This window comes from Salvelinus fontinalis, unplaced genomic scaffold (assembly GCF_029448725.1).
Source record: "Salvelinus fontinalis isolate EN_2023a unplaced genomic scaffold, ASM2944872v1 scaffold_0679, whole genome shotgun sequence".
NCBI classification, from domain to species: domain Eukaryota; kingdom Metazoa; phylum Chordata; class Actinopteri; order Salmoniformes; family Salmonidae; genus Salvelinus; species Salvelinus fontinalis.
Genome location: NW_026600888.1, coordinates 23,176 through 43,613, shown reverse-complemented (window position 1 = coordinate 43,613; position 20,438 = coordinate 23,176). Strand labels below are relative to the sequence as shown.

The 20,438-nt window shown below is 43.2% G+C and overlaps 1 protein-coding gene across 5 annotated transcripts; it reads left to right on the top strand.

Annotated features, from left to right (window-relative positions):
* Positions 1-250: 250 nt before the first annotated feature.
* Positions 251-15,786, top strand: LOC129847031 (fibrous sheath-interacting protein 2-like). Of its 5 annotated transcripts, XM_055914805.1 has the most exons (10): positions 257-804; positions 3,381-3,443; positions 3,622-3,783; positions 4,105-4,194; positions 4,401-4,519; positions 4,689-4,839; positions 4,967-5,233; positions 14,597-14,725; positions 14,870-14,945; positions 15,067-15,786. In XM_055914805.1, exons 1-10 carry the CDS (start codon positions 781-783, stop codon positions 15,171-15,173), a joined length of 1,188 nt encoding a protein of 395 aa, XP_055770780.1. In that variant the 5' UTR covers positions 257-780; the 3' UTR covers positions 15,174-15,786. The 5 variants fall into 5 exon arrangements, with proteins under 5 accessions (XP_055770781.1, XP_055770780.1, XP_055770777.1 ...); XM_055914806.1 differs by lacking the exons at positions 14,597-14,725; positions 14,870-14,945; positions 15,067-15,786 and adding an exon at positions 10,791-10,967 and having other exon boundaries at positions 251-804; XM_055914802.1 differs by lacking the exons at positions 14,597-14,725; positions 14,870-14,945; positions 15,067-15,786 and adding an exon at positions 10,000-12,943 and having other exon boundaries at positions 261-804.
* The last annotated feature ends 4,652 nt before the right edge of the window (positions 15,787-20,438 follow it).

The following is a 20,438-nucleotide window of genomic DNA, read 5'->3' as shown; positions in this document are numbered from 1 at the left end:
GATGGAGTGATGCACAAGATGACCTGGCCTCCACAATCACCTGATCTCAACCCAATTGAGATGGTTTGAGATTAATTGGACCGCAGAGTGAAGGAAAAGCAGCCAACAATTGCTCACCATATGTGGGAACTCTTTCAAGACTGTTGGAAAAGCATTCCAGGTGAAGCTGGCTGATAGAATGCCAAGAGTGTGCAAAGCTGTTATCAAGGCAAAGGGTGGCTACTTTGAAGAATCTCAAATATAAAATATATTTTGATTTGTTTAACACTTTTTTGGTTACTACATGAATCCATATGTGTTTCATAGTTTTGATGTCTTCACTATTTTACAATGTAGAACATAGTAAAAATAAAGAAAAACCCTTGAATGAGTGGGTGCATCCAAACTTCTGACTGGTACTGTATAGTTTACACCAAAGGGTAAAATCTATATATTTTCAGCAAAATAGTGCGTCTCAGCGTCTGTGGTCTATGATTTATGCTTAATGATGTGGACTGCAAATTACACCATAATGGGGGTAGGCCTGGGCTCACAGAAATAAGAATGAATAGAATGGGCTTGGAACTCTAACCCTGGAAATTGACTGGTAAACTCATGGGTACACTGCCAACGGCTGCCTGGTATTGTGACGCAATAATTTCAATTGTAGTTTTGAATTTCTCTTCATTCTTATTTCTAAGCCAGTTTAATATTCAGTAGCATTCAAGATTTGGCAACCTCAGATGAAGTACGATGTTTTACCGGCTCATTTTGGAGACCAACGTAGACTAGACCTGTAGCATGGACAGCGACGAGGCCCGAAAAGTAAGTCAATTTCTATCGCTATAGGCCTAGCCTTGAAATGATTGACTGTCGACCGTTTTTGTATTGATTACACTGAAAAATGTATGGAAAAGGGTGCATGTCTGAGGTTATGTGTAAATCCCCTGCTCCCAAAAAGGCTCTTACATATTCATTTTTATTTACAAATAACAAAACAATTACATGGAAGGACATTAACAGGAATAAAACCTAGTATTGACGTGGTTGTACTGTCCTAATACACCCTCACAAGGCAATTTTGATCCGCATAGATACTAATCATCTAGACCACAGGGATTGGTGGAAGTCATGCAAAACAGTTTTTTCCGCATTCATGTAAAGATGCCACTGAAGCAGACACATTGAGCACACGTTTGGCATGTCAACGCTTGTTGTACTAATAACATATGCCACCAACAAAGGGGATGGATACAATTTGGGATTTTAACTTTCCTGACCAGGACAGTCACGCAATACTGGAATATAAAAGAAAACCAGAAACCCTGAACATGTGAGTAGATATATTATTAATGAGCTAGCAATGCTGTTTGCGCGCTCATCCGGAAAACGAGTGTGCGTGGCTTTTGACAATTCAGTATGGGGTGCACGTCCAACTGACCGTCAGCTGGCTAGAGATCGTGTGTGTGGTGTAACGTTACAGATTCAAATAACCCATTGAATGTCAGAATACAACTACAAGGATTATATTAATTATAGGTATAATAGATTGAAGCTAGTATAAACTGTTGATCATCTCTTATGGGAACATGTAGCACAAATCTATTGCTTCATGCTAATGCTAGCTAGGTAGGTTTTGACCTTTTGGTAGGGGCGCGTCAGTTTTAGCTAGGTGGCTGTCACTGGCTAGAAATCGTGTGTATGGTGTACTGATTCAGAGAACCCATCAGATGAAATTTCAGAAAATAATTCATTATATGGCTAATAGATTGACGTTAGTATCAATTGCAGATATCTTATGAGAGCAGGTCGCATTGTTAGTCTATGCTCGCTAGCTAGCTTAGCTTACTAGCTAGCTAATTAATTTTGATGTCGGATCTACTTAGCTAGCTAGTTCTTACCAGTGTCTGGATATCGGCGTTTCAGAGCAAGTTCAACCATCATTTCCCCCTTGGGAATGCTGTGCCATGGTGTTGTATCCCTAGATTAGCAATGTATGTGTGTGTAGCTGTCAGTCAGTGTCATACAGGTTCGATTGCATCACTATCAGAATAAAATGAAATGATACCAAGGTAAAACGCAGTAACTGCAGCCAAGGGCAGGTTGAAACCAAGCTAAAAAGCACTAAGTTCAGTTACTGCCATTTACCTTGGTTTCACAGTAACCTTTTGCAGTTACTGCTAATACGGCCCCCATTTTCTCCAAAACACAATACAATAGAGGCAGGAAACGTGTCCACTGACTCGCCAGACATGACCCTATGTGAACCAAGGTCCTCTACTCCACCAATTAATTCACACATAAAACGGTCAACCGAATCGTTTCTAGTCATCTCTCCTCCTTCCAGGCTTTTTCTTCTCTTGATTTTATATTGCGATTGGCAACTTTCATAAATTAGGTGCGTTACCGCCACTGACCTCGTTCGTTTTTCAGTCACCCACTTGGGTATAACCAATGAGATGGCACGTGGGTACCTGCTTCTATAAACCAATGAGGAGATGGGAGAGGCAGGACTTGCAGTGCGATCTGCATCAGAAATAGAACTGACTTCTATTTTAGCCCTTTGCTATGCAGACGCTCGTTGGCGCGCCCAAGCAGTGTGGGTGCAATAATTGAATAATATAGATTTCTAAATTCATTTGGTGTAGTCAGCCTGTTAGTCGTGATAATGCTTTAAATCGATCACTGCAAATAACTTGACAGTTTCGAAATCGAATACATGTGGATCACATTTTAGGGTTGAGGTATGATTCTGTGGAAGGCTTGGCAACAGAGTGCACCTGTTGCAGCAAGCCCAGGCACAACTGGAGCTGCGCTTTATGGAGCGGGCACACCATAAATAAGCCTGTAGACTATATCAATAGGTTAAGGCTACAATATCCTTTCATAGTGTTTATATCAGTACAACAACATAGGTCTATCAGATAGCGGACGTTTGGGGGGCATAGGGCCTACCTTTTCTGGAGACACAGGATAATCAAGTTTCAGTTATGACATCACTTGTTTACAATATTAGTCAATATGCCTACTATGTCAAAAAGTGTGGGCAAAGAAGAAGAAAATGTGAGTAGGCCTAGGATAATGCTCTGTTCGTTCTTCATATTAATATCGCTTCACATTAGTATAATTCTAAAGATGGATGATGAAAGTCTATGAGATGAATATGTAGCCTACAGAATCAGTCATCATGTAGTCCTACGGCTAGTTGACTACTTTAAGAATAGTTTAACAATGTAAATGGATCAAACAAATGTGTTTTAGATATGAGCTTGATTCAACATTTTTCATGCAAAGTGAATTGGCAAAAGGTGGAATTATTGCAAACCAAGTGACAGGGATGGGGTCTACTATCAAAACCCCACGTCTAAAAAGTTTTGTCATGATTGTCTCTGTATTTGTAGGGGTTACAGGAAGCCCCAGAGAGGACATTCCCTGTATTCTTCAGAGGAAAACTGGGGGAGAAGGTTAGTGTGATAGTATGACATTCCAAATGATCTGAGATCCTCAATTTCTTTCAAATGAAATGTTACTAATTATATATTTTTAATGACTTCCTTCCCATTTCCAGTCCTAATTCCACAACCATTCCCACTGTAGTATCCATTGCCCTGACATTGAGGTTTGTTAAAACACAATCCACAGCTCCATCAGGAGACCCCCGGGTTTGACCTGTTGGACCCCAACATGAGAGTCATGGATGTTAGTTATAACTGCCTCCACGACAAACACCTGAAGAGTTTTTTCCGCCATCCGGAAAGGAAGAAGCGGCTGGTGAAGCAAGGCCTCATCACCTCAAATGAGAAGGCATGGCAAACCTCCTTTTTCTTTCCAAAATCTTAAAGTGACACTTATATGGAACTGAGAAAATTGGACAGGTGTAAGCAATATGATGGCTAGGTGAAATGTTTGCCATTTTGCTTAGTTTACACAAATCCAAATCTACAAGTGCATATGGTCATTGTTAGTGCAGGTTGTAAAAGAGAATGTGTTCTTAATGTCTTACCTGGTTAAATAAAGGCAAAATCAATCAATATTGGGGTAGAGGTTAGAGGTAGATTTGGGATTGGGTGTTTGTACACATGAACTTCCTCTAAAAATGGCTCTTTTGTGGCTCCTCCCTTTCAGGTGCTGTGTACGTGTAAAGAGTACAATCGCTACAGTAGCTACATCAAGTCAGTTCAGTTGCTGTGGGAGAAGCAGTGCTGTGCCCAGCAGGTTAGAGTGGTCTACTTTCTAGATGCACAATTATAAAAACACAAAAGCTATATTGTAAGACACACCTTTCCATGCGTTTTATTTCAACTGTGTATGTAACTTGCTGTCGCTCATGGATCGGGAAAGGGTTTTCTGATCACGTGACAACACCAGGAAAAACTTGTGGAAGGCAAGGGTGCAAATGAATCTCTCTCTCTCTCTGTCAGAAAAATCTTTTGAAGCAGTTCCTAGTCTTGCAGCAGCAAGGGGAGGTTCCTTCCCACATCTCACTGACGGATATTAGAGAATGGCTCATTGCCAAGGGTAGAAACTACTTCAAGAACACGTGAGTGTTATTAGAATCTTTTACCCAAATGTGTTAAAAAAACATAAGCAAAGGTGTGGAATCACGTTGACCTCCTATCTAGCAATAACTTAAGAAATAGATATGGTGGACAGTTTGAGTTGTAGAAAAATGAAGGTAAATCATGTTTGATGTTCCCTTGTATGTGAAGGTTTCAGAGTGAAATGGAAGAGGGGAAGAACCTTCACTTGGCCGAACTGGCTTGGGATGTGAAACGACGCCTCAGGCTTGAGGAGCTGGAAAGAGAAGTGTGCAGGGAGCTGCGCCTGGAGCGCCGAATCCGCTGGTCGGTGATTGGACAGGTAAGGATGGAACAGCGGCACTCCTAGGGCTGATATCAACTCATAGTTGCTTAAGCAGCAGTAGGACCTCAGTGTTTCTGTTGGTATCTTCATCCATTTGCCTCTCTCTCTCACCCGTCTCTCTTAGCCTGGTAGCCAGATGGGAGATTGGAGACCCCTGGGCATGGAGACACACACACCTCTGGTAATGGACTCTCCCTTCAAACACTCCACCTCCTCGATGGACACTCTTTCCAGTCAGATCTCGACTAAGAACCTCGAGGTTGCTAGGCTACATACTGCCAGACCACGTTATGCCAGACCACCAACTGAAAGACCTAGCAGTGACTCTGATCACTCTGGAACCTTGTCGACTGTGACGACCTGCTCACCACATTCAGCTAGCCCGTCAGTGGTAGGTCATTTTGGTCATGAACATGTTCCCAGCTTTCACTCTTTGGGGGCTGTAGACATATTACTGCTTCCCTGTCTCCCATCTCCTGGGAAATCCATATCCAAGTACAGTTGCAAGAAAAAGTATGTGAACCCTTTGGAATTACCTGGACTTCTGTGTAAATTGGTCATAAAATGTTATCTGATCTTCATCTAAGTCACAACAATAGACAAACACAGTCTGCTTAAACTAATAACACACAAATAATTTTACTTTTTCATGTCTTTATTGAACACACCGTGTAAACATTCACAGTGCAGGGTGGAAAAAGTACACTCAGCAAAAAAATAAACCTCCCTTTTTTAGGACCCTGTCTTTCAAAGATAATTCGTATAAATCCAAATAACTTCACAGATCTTCATTGTAAAGGGTATAAACACTGTTTCCCATGCTTGTTCAATGAACCATAAACAATGAATGAACATGCATTTGTGGAACGGTCGTTAAGACACTAACAGCTTACAGACGATAGGCAATTAAGGTCACAGTTATGAAAACTTAGGAAACTAAAGAGGCCTTTCTACTGACTCTGAAAAACACCAAAAGAAAAATGTCCAGGGTCCCTGCTCATTTGTGTGAACGTGCCTTAGGCATGCTGCAAGTAGGCATGAGGACTGCAGATGTGGCCAGGGCAATACATTGCAATGTCTGTACTGTGAGACGCCTAAGACAGCGCTACAGGGAGACAAGACGGACAGGTGATCGTCCTCGCAGTGGCAGACCTCGTGTAACAACACCTCCACAGGATTGGTACATCCAAACATCACACCTGCGGGACAGGTACAGGATGGCAACAACAACTGCCCGAGTTACACCAGGAACGCACAACCCCTCCATCAGTGCTCAGACTGTCCGCAATAGGCTGAGAGAGGCTGGACTGAGGGCTTGTAGGCCTGTTGTAAGGAAACCGGCAACAACGTCGCCAATGGGCACAAACCAACCATCGCTGGACCAGACAGGACTGTCAAAAAGTGCTCTTCACTGACGAGTCATGGTTTTGTTTCACCAGGGTTGATGGTCGGATTCGCGTTTATCGTCGAAGGAATGAGCGTTACACCGATGCCTGTACTCTGGAGCGGGATCGATTTGGAGGTGGAGGGTCTGTCATTGCCTTGGGCGGTGTGTCACTGCATTATCGGACTGAGCTTGTTGTTATTCCAGGCAGTGTCAACGCTGTGCGTTACAGGGAAGAAAACCTCCTCCCTCATGTGGTACCCTTCCTGCAGGCTTATCCTGACATGACCCTCCAGCATGACAATGCCACAAGCCATACTGCTCGTCCTGTGCGAGATTTCCTGCAAGACAGGAATGTCCGTGTTCTGCCATGGCCAGCGAAGAGCTCGTATCTCAATCCCATTGAGCACGTCTGGGACCTGTTGGATCGGCGGGTGAGGGCTAGGGCCATCCCCTCCAGAAATGTCCTGGAACTTGCAGGTGCCTTGGTGGAAGAGTGGGGTAACATCTCACAGCAAGAACTGGCAAATCTGGTGCAGTCCATGAGGAGGAGATGCACTGCAGTACTTAATGCAGCTGGTGGCCACACCAGATACTGACTGTTACTTTTGATTTTGAACCCCCCCTTTGTTCAGGGACACATTATTCCATTTCTGTTAGCCACATATTCAGTTTATGTCTCAGTTGTTCAATCTTGTATGCTCATACAATTATTTACACATATATAATTTCATGAAATCAGAAGTACAATACAGCAAATGAAAGATAAACATCTTGTGAATCCAGCCATCATTTCCGATTTTTAAAATGTTTTACAGCAAAAACACTATGTATTCATATTAGCTCACCACAATAGCCAAACACACAACGCCATGTTTTCACCATGTTTCCACCGCATAGGTAGCTTTCACAAAACCCACAAATAGAGATAAAATTAATCACTAACCTTGAACAACTTCATCAGATGACAGTCTTATAACATCATGTTATACAATACATTTATGTTTTGTTCGAAAATGTGCATATTTGAGGTATAAATTGTAGTTTTACATTGCAGCCACCATCACAAATAGCACCAAACAGCCAGAATAATTACAGAGAGCAATGTGAAATACATAAATACTCATCATAAAACATTTATGAAAAATACATGTTGTACAGCAAATGAAAGATACACTGGTCCTTAATGCAACCGCTGTGTTAGATTTTTTAAAATAACTTTAGTACAACATACAGCATGCAATATTGTGAGACAGCGCCCTACAATTCTCCACCTTGTTGGAGCCAACATAAAATACGAAATAACATCATAAATATTGTCTTACTTTTGATGTTCTTCCATCAGAATGTTGTGCAAGGAGTCCTTGTTCCAGAATAAATCGTTGTTTGTTTTTAGAATGTCCATTTCTTCTGTCGAATTAGCAACTTTGGCTAGCCATGTGGAGCTCACGTGTCCAAGAAATGTTTGCGCCTGGAACGAAAAATTCCAAAAGTCCCAATAAACGTTGAATAAACTGGTCAAACTCGGTTGAAAAATCCTACTTTATGATGTTTTTCTCATATGTATCCAATAAAATCAGAGCCGGAGCATTTCGTCGTGTAAACCGAACGCATTTCAGAAGACAATGTGAGGTTCCCTTGTGCACAGCTGACTACTGACAAAAGAGCGGACCTGTTACTCCAAAAGCTCTCATTCGGCCTCACATCAAGCTAGACACCCATTCAACCTTCTACTGCCTGTTGACATCTAGTGGAAGGCGTATGAAGTGCATACAGATCCATAAATATAAGCCAGTTGAATAGGCAGGCCCTGACACAGAGCCCCTTTTTCAGAATGTTCACTTCCTGTCTGGAAGTTTGCTGCCAAATGATTTCTGTTTTACTCACAGATATAATTCAAACAGTTTTAGAAACTTCAGAGTGTTTTCTATCCAATAGTAATAATAATATGTATATTGTAGGATCTAGAACAGAGTACGAAGCCGTTTAATTTGGGCACGATTTTTCCCCAAAGTGAAAACAGCGCCCCCCCCCCTATTAAGAAGAAGTTAAGTTTGCTGAAAATAAATATAGTTGACAGTGAGAGGACGTTTCTTTTTTTGCTGAGTTTATGTGAACCCTTGGTTTTAATAAATGGTTGACCCTACTTTGGCAGCAATAACCTCAACGTTTTCTGTAGTTGCAGATCAGACCTGCGCAACGGTCAGGAGGAATTTTATACCATTCCTCTTTACAAAACTGTTTCAGTTTAGCAATATTCTTGGGATGTCTGGTGTGAAGCTCTCTCTTGAGGCCCTGCCACGGCATCTCAATCGGGTTGAGGTCAGTACTCTGACTGGGCCACTACAGAAGGCATATTTTCTTCTGTTGTAGCCATTCTGTTGTTTATTTACTTCGGTGTTTTGGGTCGTTGTCCTGTTGCATCACCCAACTTCTGTTGAGCTTCAATTGGCGAACAACCTTAAATTCTCCAACAAAATGTCTTGATTAACTTGGCAATACATTTTTCCATTGATGATAGCTAGCTGTCCAGACCCCGAGGCAGCAAAGCAGCTCCAAACCATGATATGATGCTCCCTTCACCATACTTTACAGTTGGGATGAGGTTTTGATATTGGTGTGCTGTGCTTTTGTTTTCTCCACACAGTGTTGTGTGTTCCTTTCAAACAACAAAATTTTAGTTTCATCTCTCCACAGAATATTTTGCCAGTAGCGCTGTGGAACATCCAGATGCTCTTTTGCAAACTTCAAACGTGCAGCAATGTTTTTATTTGGACAGTCGGTGGCTTCTTCCATGGTGTCCTCCCATGAACACCATTCTTGTTTAGTGTTTTACGTATCGTAGACTCGTCAACAGAGATGTTAGGATGTTCCAGAGATTTCTTTAAGTCTTCAGCTAACACTCTAAGATTCTGCTTAACCTCATTGAGCATTCTGCGCTGTGCTCTTGCAGTCATCTTTGCAGGACGGCCACTCCTAGGGAGAGTAGGAACAGCGCTGAACTTTCTACATTTATCTACAGTTTGTGTAACCGTGGAGTGATGAACATCAAGGCTTTTAGAGATACTTTTGTAACCCTTTCCAGCTTTATGCAAGTCAACAATTCTTAATCTTGGGTCTTCTGAGATCTCTTTTGTTTGAGGCATGGTTCACATCAGACAATGCTTCTTGTGAATAGCAAACTCAAATTTTGTGAGTTTTTTTAGGGCAGGCAGCTCTAACCAACATCTCCAATCTCGTCTCAATGATTGTACTCCAGGTTAGCTGACTCCAATTAGCTTTTGGAGAAGTCATTAGCCTCGGGGTTCACATACTTTTTTCAACTTACACTGTGAATGTTTAAATGATGTATTCAGTAGAGACAAGAGAAATACAATAATTTGTGTGTTATTAGTTTAAGCAGAATGTGTTAATCTGTTGTTGTGACTTAGATGAAGATTAAATCTAATTTTATGACCAATTCATGCAGAAATTCAGATAATTCCAATAGGGTTCATATACTTTGTCTTGCCACTGTATTTGGATGATATGATGTAATATGCGTTTGCCACTTTGGTAAATGTAAAAAGTCTAGATGAGGAAGATGATTAAGTTGCAACAATGGAGACCACACATTTGATATAGAATAATTGCAACAACAAAAAATGAAAGGTATACTTGTTATATTTACTTTAAAAATATTTTGGATATGGATTAACATGTGTTTTGATTTCCAACATACTGTAAATCTTAATCAATTCCGTTGATGTACCTTTCTGTTTTCATTAATACAGATTACTGTTAGGGACTTGCTGCTCATGATTGGGCACATAACTAGCTCAGTATTGGAGGAGGTAAATAGCATCCTGATCCCTGCCTTGGTTGACCTTATAAGGCTGAGAGCTTCAGAAAGTGATGCAGAGAGTATGCTCTCCATCAGCAAAGACACCAACGAAGATTCAACCCAGGGCTCTGTCAGCTGTACCTCCCTACTCTCCAAAGTCAATGTGATCTGTCTCACTCAGAGTCCTGACAGTAAGTCCTCCCCAATCTCCATTGAAGAACCAGTCAAAACTTGTTGTAGCAGCAGTTCTCTGTCCAGTGAGGAACGAGCACACTCTTCCTCCAGTCAGATCTCTACTAAGAACCTCCTGGCTACTTGGCCACGTTCTACCAGGCCCCAATCTGCCAAACCGCCACCTGCTAAACCATCACCTGCTAAACCACCATCTGATAAACCGTCACCTGCTAAACCGTCACCTGCTAAACCGTCACCTGCTAAACCACCATCTGCTAAACCACCATCTGCTAAACCACCATCTGCTAAACCACCACCTGCTAAACCACCACCTACTAAACCACCACCTGCTAAACTACGATCTGCTAAACCACCACCTGCTAAACCACAATCTGCTAAACCACCACCTGCTAAACTACAATCTGCTAAACCACTACTTGCTAAATTACAATCTGCTAAACCACCTACTGCCACTGACTACTCTGGAACCTTATCTGCTGTGGTAGGTCGTGGGCATGTCATCCCTGTCAAACTGACCTTGGCCCCTTTCTCCTCCTTACTCTCCAGCGAAGAGACCAACACCAACCTCCCCTCCAGCAGCCGCCCCTCCTCATGCTCTATCAAGCTTTTAGACAGAAGGAGTGACATTCCTTGCTCCCTGGCTGTGAGCTCTATTTCAACTGTTCCTGGACCTGACTCTAGCAGGAGCCCTAAGCGGGAGAATCAATATGCTACTGAGGTCTCGTCGATCTGCCTCAGCCAAGATAGAAATGGCCAAGGAGGGAGTGTGACACCTCCAGCCCCTTTGGATGTTTCCCTCCCCTCCATTATTGAGCGGGCTGGCGGACTTGTATGTTCCGTCATCTCCCAGTCTTTAGCAATTGTGGAGGCGCGGTCAAGTGTGATTGGTGAGAAGGGCTCTCCATCTCCCACCACAGTCTCCCATTCTCCTACAAGGGTGTTTGTCAGCCACTTAAGGAGTAGCCCATTAGGTGAGGACCTTGTAGATTCAACACTTGCGGATGTTATCTCTGTCCTGAAAATGGAGGGAATTTTTTCCTCCTCTCCGACTTTGGACGAGGAGCTGCTTGATCTCTCCTCCAGTTGTTCTTCATCATCCAGCGAAACACTGCAATGTGTGTCTGTTGGCCCTCTTGGCAGTGGGTCGGAGACGTCCTTCAAACTTCTTGGGGGTCGTACTCTGAGTATTGCCACCCCAACGGCCCATGTTATCACAGAGGACTTAGAAGTCTACAGTGATGAGATCATTGACGAAATCCTTATTATAATGAGGACCAAAAAAGATGATGACAGTGGAAGTGACGTCTCTGGTGCATCAACACCATGCAGCACACCAGCACCACAGAGTCGGTCCTCTTCTGCACTGAGGGGAGTGCTTCCCCATGACAGGAGGATACTCAGCACAACACTGCTTGGAATCCAGAACACACTAGACAGTGAGAACCTCTCAGGAGAGTGCTCCATCTCACCACAGGACAATGCCAGAGTCCTGGAGATGATAAAGTTGCTGCAGAGGCGCCTTGATGGGACACCCTCAGAGTCCTCCATCCATATCACAGATGTGGCTTCACCCTTGGGCTTTCCTCTCCCTGTATCTCTCCATGCTGTTCAGTCGTGTGTATTTGCCACTGACAAAGACCTGAAGGCAGAAAGAGTGAAGGGAGTCTTTGAAAGCCTGAGATCCCAGTTTATGAGCTACTCCATCAAGCCTGTGAGTAACATCATTACCAGGGCAACAACAAAGATGGCTGCCTCCAAGCAGGTTAGTTTAGAGACACTCCAGGCAGCATCAGCAAAATCATCTGCTGTGGCTCAGAACCTTATTAGTTCGGTTTTATTTCAAGTTGCCAAGGTGTCCTGCTCTGATGACTTAGAGGGTCTGGGTGATCATCTCAGATGCCCCTCAACTTTGACCAGAGTTCTGACACCTTTGACCTCAGAGAAGGCTACACTGACACCTGCTGTTCTGAAGATCAGAAGGGAGATGTGTAAGGAAGTGGCCACTGAACTCCAGAGTTTCTTGATCAAGGAATCCCTTACTGGCACCCAGACACCATCCAATGGACATGCTTGCACTTCTGGTTCTGCCCCAAGGGAAGCTGTGCGGGACATCCTGAGGAAAACCAAAGAGGAGGCTTCCAACAAAAGCCTGAATAATATTTTCTCTGTTAATTTGGATGAGCGGCTCACAGACTCCATTGCAGATGCCTTATATCCAAAGCTGCATGACACATTGGAGTCCAAGAGAGAGCTGCAGGCTTCTTATTACAGCTCCCAGATCAGCTGCAGCCTCAGCCCCTTTGAAGTTGAGAGCAGCCTAGAGCTCCAGGAGTTCACTGACCCACTATCTGAGTCAGTATTGTGTCTCCTGGATAGGACATTTGGAGATAAAGCTCAGAACTTAAAGACAGGCGGGGGTGTTTTACAATATGTCACAGACCCAACCTATAAGAAGCTTTTGATTGGACCCCACACCAACGATGTCAATGTGGTTGTGCACACGATTGCAGTGGAGGAGTTGCCTGTTGAGGGTTGTATTGCGCAAAGTGAGGCCATTCATGGCCTTCACAAGAAGCAAGTTACCTTCCAGCACCAGTGACAGAGGGAATGAGACCCCGAGCCCTACTAATTGCCTGCTGGAGGGTGTAGTGGGCAAACTGATACGGAAGATGCTATTTCAGGGCCTTGACATCCCTGAGTTACCCATGAACGACAGCCGCTCTGAGAGCTTTAAGCCACAGTATGAACTGATTGCGAAGCTTTGTCCTCTGATGGTAAGAACAATCATGGCTACAACCATAGCCAATCAACAACCTACTATTCAAGAAGCAGTGATGTCTTCCGACAACATCCATGTGAAAGAGCTGTGTGAGGCAGGTATCAAACCTCTCAAAGAGAACCATGTACCCGATGACTCTGAGACAAACATCATGGTCAGAAGGGCTTTGAGTGAAATTGAATCCTGTATGATTGAGACCTCCGCCAACGACTCTCCCAGTCTACATTCCACACCAGAGGTGGTTGTAGACCTGATCACCAAGCTGCTTCATGGGTATGAACTTTACTCAGAGGACTTTGCATCACCTGTGTCATCCCCAACCACCACTCTCTCTGATGTGGCAATGGACATGGTGGTTTCTGTCCTTCGGGACCTGTCCGATTCCCCAGACGTTACCTCAGCATTGGAAATGACCAAGGATCTCAAGACGCCGTACTCCCGCCCCTCAAGTGCAAGGATTGTAAGTGCCCTCTGCAGAGAGCTGGAGGAGCACATGGGCTCTCCTGATGCTCTGAGGCGAGCTTTGAGGCGCGGCAGCGGGGAGATGACAACAGCCATTGCGAGTGCAGTCACCAGGGAAGTCAACCGTCTGGGTTCAATCGTACCTAAAGTCTCTGTCCGGCCGCTCTCCTCAGACATCTGCCTAAGGACAGACCAGGACAAGGTCACGGTTAAGAGCCGATGTGGCTCGGCTGAGGTGAAGACATCCCAACCGGTGTATATTATTGTTCACGTAGAGGCGGTGATGGATATCATTGTCCGGCTGCGCGCTCTGATTGTTCCTCGGACCCAGGATAAACTGGCCAGCTGGACCCTAGTTGAGGATGTGACCAACAAGCTGTCCAGTGCTCTGTGGGTGAGGGTGACTAACAGGTGGAGGGAAGCAAATGTCTGCCTGAAGGCAACAGACATCTTTCAGTTGGTGCTGTCTGTGCATAGAAAGTTGATGCAACGCTATGGCACAGAGGAAGCCCTACAGAAGATACTGTGCCACAAGGCACCCAAGCTGCACAAGGACATTGTCTGTCTTGTCACGAACGGAATTATGGATGCACCATCCAAACTTCAAGGCACCAAAAATCTGGAATCTACACTCAACTTGAAAGAATTGACAGCCTTGTTTAATGAAATGACAACCCGTCAATCTTTGAATAAGAAAGCTGAGCAGAGCAGCATCAAGACTGAGATTGAACAGCCGGAGTGGTCCACTGTGGATCAAGTGACATCCGGTTCCAGCAGCTTCATTAGGGAGCTTATATTAGAAGAAGTCCTGATGAAGCTTGTCAAGAAGATATGCCGTATGCCAAAAAGGACCAACAAACATCAGCGCATCCAGATCAGTGATCTGGTGACTGAGCTGATCCGATTGTTCGATGATGAGGTGGCCAAATATCTGATTGAGGAAATGGGAAGCCAGCAAAAAAGTTTCAATTCTAAGATGACATCGAAGCTGGCAGATGCCATCTACACTGACCTTGGGAAGGTCAAGCGTTTGAAACGCTCCTTGAAAATTGACGATTTATTTGAGGATCAGGAGATGCTTTCCTTTGTCTCTGACATTGTTTCCCACAAGCTACTGGCCATCTTGAAACCCTCAGTGCCCAACCCATATGACCACGAGACCTCAGACCTTGAAGACTCATGCAGGGATGATGTGGAGGATGCGGAATCTGAGGGGGTGCATTATGCCACCGGCAGAAAGGTAAGACAAGCTCAGATTACTCTTGAATGGTCATTGGTTGTGCTTTTTGATATCGGCACCAGTAAATATAGTTGTATAATTATAGGAATATGTAAAGGAAGTGAAATTGATGTTTAATTGTGCATCTTTGAATTCTGATCACAGTCCAAGATGAGCATTGTCCTTAAAGACACTACAGACCAGCCAGAGATGTACATTGCTGTGGATTCTCCACCTATGAGTGAGTGTTCCTGGGGGGAAATGTTCTTATGGGACAATTATAGTATAAAGAAGTAATAAATTATTGTTTTATCAGACAATTGTCCATCTGAAATTCTTACATATTTTCATCTTCTTGCCAGTTAAATTATCCAAGATGAGGAAAGGCATCCGGGGCTTCTTCTGGGGAGTCCAGAAGGCCTGGAAACGCTTGGTCACCTGCAAGTCCTCTGGGTCCTCTGATGGATAGCCTGGATGACGTGCAGCCCATGTCAGTTGCTTTTGCCAGGCTACATCTGAGGAGAACACCACAACTGGCCTCAATACAACATTTTTATTTTTGTTGTTAATTTCTGTTTTCATTTTGAGTCCCCTAATGCTGCTCTATTTGAACCAGGCTGTCAGTGGACTAGCTTACCATTAGTTTATACTCCTTAAGGAAGATCCACTATAGGCTACTCAACACCAAAATTCCATCTGGGTCTTTTGATCCCTTATTAGCTCCCACTCCTGTAACTAGGAATGTGAGCTTCTAAATGTCATTCAGACATCTACAGCTTCTCCTGTGATTAGGAAGATAAGCTAAGAAGCCCAACCAATTTAGATGTGCTGTACATCTGATGCCATCTCCCTATTGTAATCATTGATCCACGTCCATTGCAGCCTCTACATTTGATGTAGATATTTAGCCTAAATTAAAGAATTACAAGGAGGGTAGGCCGACAGCAGCTTCTACTCTTACGATTAGGAAAGTGGTGCTAAACCTTTTGGGCTTTGAGGAACTATGTATTTTATTTTTCAATCACTTACATACTTTTTAATGGATGTTTTAATAAACCATTTGTATTGCAGATTTTGATTAATATTGTATCTTTCATAATTGTTCATTTTAATTTAGGTATTCATTTGATGACATGGGACTAAAGCGTAGTTTATACCCTACATACGTACACAAGAAATAACTACAAGCAGCTACACAAAAAACACTCTACACAAGAACGCAGGATCAGCATTTTGTGAAGCGTTCTTGTGTTGCACACGAAGGGTATGAACTAGGCTTAGTCATTTTATGACTTCTATAAGGGTATATAATGGTATCCATAGTGCAGTATTAAGATATTCATTATGGAGCTTTATATTATAGTAGAAATAATGTAAATGAGTAAAAGTGAATTGATGTATGTCAACTTGATGGCGATATTTGCTTGCTCAACAAAAGCTATATTGGTGTTAGAAGGTCTGAAGTTGCATGACATTCACATATTTATTTAATTGGCACGGCCCTGAAAGAGGTAGAAAAGGCCTCAAGATGGCAACAAATATATTCTATCAGAAAATCGAATCAATGTATTTATCCCATGCGCTGAGTAGAACAGGTGAAATGCGTACTTACATCTTCCTCAAACTCTGCCTTGGCAGAGAAGGGCTTGATGAATCATATACAGTATATTGAATTCAGAGTTTCTAGTGTGAAATACAACATTGCTGCCTGCCAAATTAATTAGCAGTGTAATATACACTGAGTGTACAAAACATGAGTGCTCTTCCCATGACATAGATGGACCAGGTGAATCCAGGTGAAAGCTATGATCCCTTATTGATGTCACAGTGTAGATGAAGAGGAGGAGACAGGTTAGTGAAGGATTTTTAAGCCTTGAGACTATTGAGACATGGATTGTGTATGTGTGCCATTCAGAGGGTGAATGGGCAAGACAAAGTATTGAAGTGCCTTTGAATGGGGTATGGTAGTAGGTGCCAAGCACACCGATTTGAGTCTGTCAAGAACTGCAACGCTGCTGGGTTTTTGACGCTCAACAGTGTCCCGTGTGTATCAAGATTGGTCCACCAACCAAAGGACATCCAGCCAGCTGGGGGTTGGCTCCTCTCTTGGGATAACATGTTCCATACTAAAAGCATGTATCTTCTTTAAAAGCACAGCCATGGGTGTATTTCTCCTGTGCGAGGATGAAGTGGACCGACAAATGCCTTCAAACCCCATTTGGAATTTGAGAGTGACCCTGAGTTTAGACTGCGGGTCACTACATACACTCGCCAGCAGCAGTAAACCAAAGAGTGTAAAAGCAATGTATATTCAGTATTCACTCCCTTCATACATAGAGGAAGCACAGTGATGCTAAAGGGATGGGATCTGACCTTGACCCAGCGGCATATCTGTAAAGTATGAGCAGGGTAAGGAGGTTTTCCTGACCACATGAACTGACCAGGGAAAACTCCTGACCCTGGACAAGGTCTTATTTTAGAGCAAAGAGGTGTTAGGCACTGTGTTGTCTGGTACAGAGAACATGAGTAAACTATAACAACAACATATTTTTTTAACACTCCATTTTGTCCTGGTGTTGATCTCTACTCCTGGGTCTTGAAGGTGGCAAGGACACACTCAAGAACACCCACATCAAACCACACCCCCAAGCCAACTCACGTTTGGCTTCTGTCATGGCCGCTTGAGGAGCAATCCAATAAAAACCAGGCCAAATCAGAAGGTGCAGTTATGGACATATGCCATCTATGGCCAAAAAGAGGCCTCTTAAAATGGACAAACTTAAACAAAGATGCTATATGTCATTGTGTATGGTGGCTGGGGATTGATTGTGAGATAGTGGTCTTTGTGCACCATGCTTGACCAGCTCCACCTCCTTCTGCAACCCCTTTACTTTCCATCAAAGCCCAGGGATCCTCTTCAAATGTATGTGCATGTGGAGTTGTGCTACGTCCTCATAACGCTTCTTAGTCGTAGTCTATGACCTACCCTCTAAGTAACCTGTAGTTAACCTGAGGTCACCCTCCCCGGTTCTGTCCCTCTCCATGTCTCCTGCAGGGCCTGCTCACAGCCAACCACCCAGAGCTAATATCTGCCATACTACCCGACTTCCAAAGGAATATGAAGGAATATGTAGAATGTGACCTGCAGGACATTTTGCCACATTCAACCTAAAAATCTCCACCCACAGACCAATTAGGCACTGGAAAGATTGTGAGTAGTAAGACACACATTTCTGCTCTTTAGAATCAACAACTAGATACCGTAAATGGTCACACTTATCAAGTTTCCATCCAACCCCTTTTACTGCGAGTAAAGTGCATGGTAGATAAAAAATAGGCCTGATGGAAACAGGAAATTTGTTGGTCAACTTTCCAAATGTCGTGAATAGTGAACACATCAAAACTATGAAAAAACACATATAGAATCATGTAGTATCCAAAAAAGTGTTAAACAATTCAAAATAGATTTGAGATTTGAGATTCTTCAAAGTAACCACCCTTTGCCTTGATGACAGCTTTGCACACTCTTGGCATTCTCTCAACCAGCTTCACCTGGAATGCTTGCAGGGTGAACAAGGCTTTAGTGACAGCTCTTTCACAGACTTTCCTTCACAACCAGACAACTAACCATTCCACTACTGGAGAATCCTAGCATCATCCAGTTAGTCAATGGGCCTGGAACGAACTGTTGTAGTTGGACACTGATCACCACACAGCCCTGAATACCCTGCCAGTCATACAGGAAGGAAACTGAAAATAGTCTAGGAAGCCATTTGACTAGATGTTCAAGAGTCTTATGGCTTGGGGGTAGAAGTTGTTTAGAAGCCTCTTGGACCTAGACTTGGCGCTCCGTTACCGCTTGCCGTGCGGTAGCAGAGAGAACGGTTTATGACTAGGGTGGCTGGAGTTTTAGACAATTTTTAGGGCCTTCCTCTGACACCGCGTGGTATAGAGGTCCTGGATGGCAGGAAGTTTGGCCCCAGGGATGTACTGGGTTGTACGCACTACCTCTGTAGTGCCTTGCGGTCGGAAGCCAAGCAGTTGCCATACCAGTCAATGATGCAACCAGTCAGGATGCTCTCCATGGTGCAGCTGTAGAACCTTTTGAGGATCTGAGGACCCATGCCAAATCTTTTCAGTCTCCTGAGGGGGAGAAGGCATTGTCATGCCCTCTTCATGACTGTCTTGCTTGGACCATGTAAGTTTTTTGGTGATGTGGACACCAAGGAACTTGAAGCTCTCAACCTGCTCCACTGCAGCCCCGTAGATGAGAATGGGGGCGTGCTCGGTCCTCTTTTTCCTGTAGTCCACAATCATCTCCTTTGTCTTGATCACGTAAATATATTATTCATTTTAGGTCTTTCCCTGTGCTGAAAATCAAGTATAGTTTGGTGGCAAGGGCAGTGTCCTGTTTTTTGGGGAGCAGTTATCAGTTGTGTACATTGCATATGTCTTAGTAAAACACCCTTGATGTTTATTATGATGTTATGGGGGTGGGGTGGGAATGCAACAATATTGTATATTGTTTGGGAAAAAAATATGGGGTCAATTTCACGCATTAAGTGTTGAATTCAAAATAAAATAAATTGTAAACATCAGAAATAAAGTTGAAAATGTGAAGAATGAGAGAAGTGATGGATTTTGAGAGAATCGTTTGTAGATTTGTAAACAAAAGGAGCAAAACTAATTTAAAAGCAGAACAAATCATTTGAAAACGAATTTAAAAATAGTCTTTCATTTTAACTCTTCAAACAACCAACCCTATTGAATCCATTTCGCGCTTGCCTGCAGTTATTACCTTTGGTTAGATGACTTGGATTTCACGGACAGTTTTTTTCCGATTGCGAGTTTTGGTGGTTTTATTTTGTACTACTCAGTTGTGTCATTTTATGATTTCATGTCTATAGACTGTTTAGTGAGGAGTTAAACCGGAAATTACTTCTGCTACATCTTTCATGTACCATCCCTGAGATGACTAATACAAGAAATGATTGACAATCATTTTCAGCGATCTATATAACCGGTCTAGTTTACTGATCATATTGGAGCTCCCTGCTATGTGTTGCTCTTGTCTTCTTGTCAATATGGGGGCGCTGTTTCACCATTGGAAAAAATAGTGCCCAAATTAAACTGCCTCGTACTCAATTATTGCTCGTACAATATGCATATTATTATTACTATTGGATAGAAAACACTCTCTAGTTTCTAAAACTGTTAGAATTATGTCTGTGAGTGAAACAGAACTGGACTTAGAGCAATTTTCCTTTGAGGATTTGAAAATGCTGAAATCTGCTCGCTGTTCCCAGAACAGTTTATTAATTTGCCTGTCCTCTATTGGTTGAGATGCACTGCATACGCCATCCCCTGGGTGTCAGCGAATAGAGGGACTTGAAATGGAGTCTCTAGGCAGATCTGAAAGTTTATAAATTGCTTGGAAACGAGGTGTCCCCTCTTTTGACTCTTCGCTCTGACGCAGGGAGTATCTTGGTATGTCGTGCTAGAAGCTCCTGTTTTAGCTCTTAGTTATATCCGGCTCTGTTTTTATTCGATATAGGTGTTAAAGACATCATAATGTTGTTAATTTAAACCGATTTATAGCCGTTTATATCAGTGTATTGCGATTTTCCTGGATTTCTTTGTCATACGCTTTCACGAGTTGGACACTTCTCCAGTGGGTGGCTACCGTTAGCGGCTATTTCGACAGGACAAGAGGACATCTTTCAACCAAAAGACG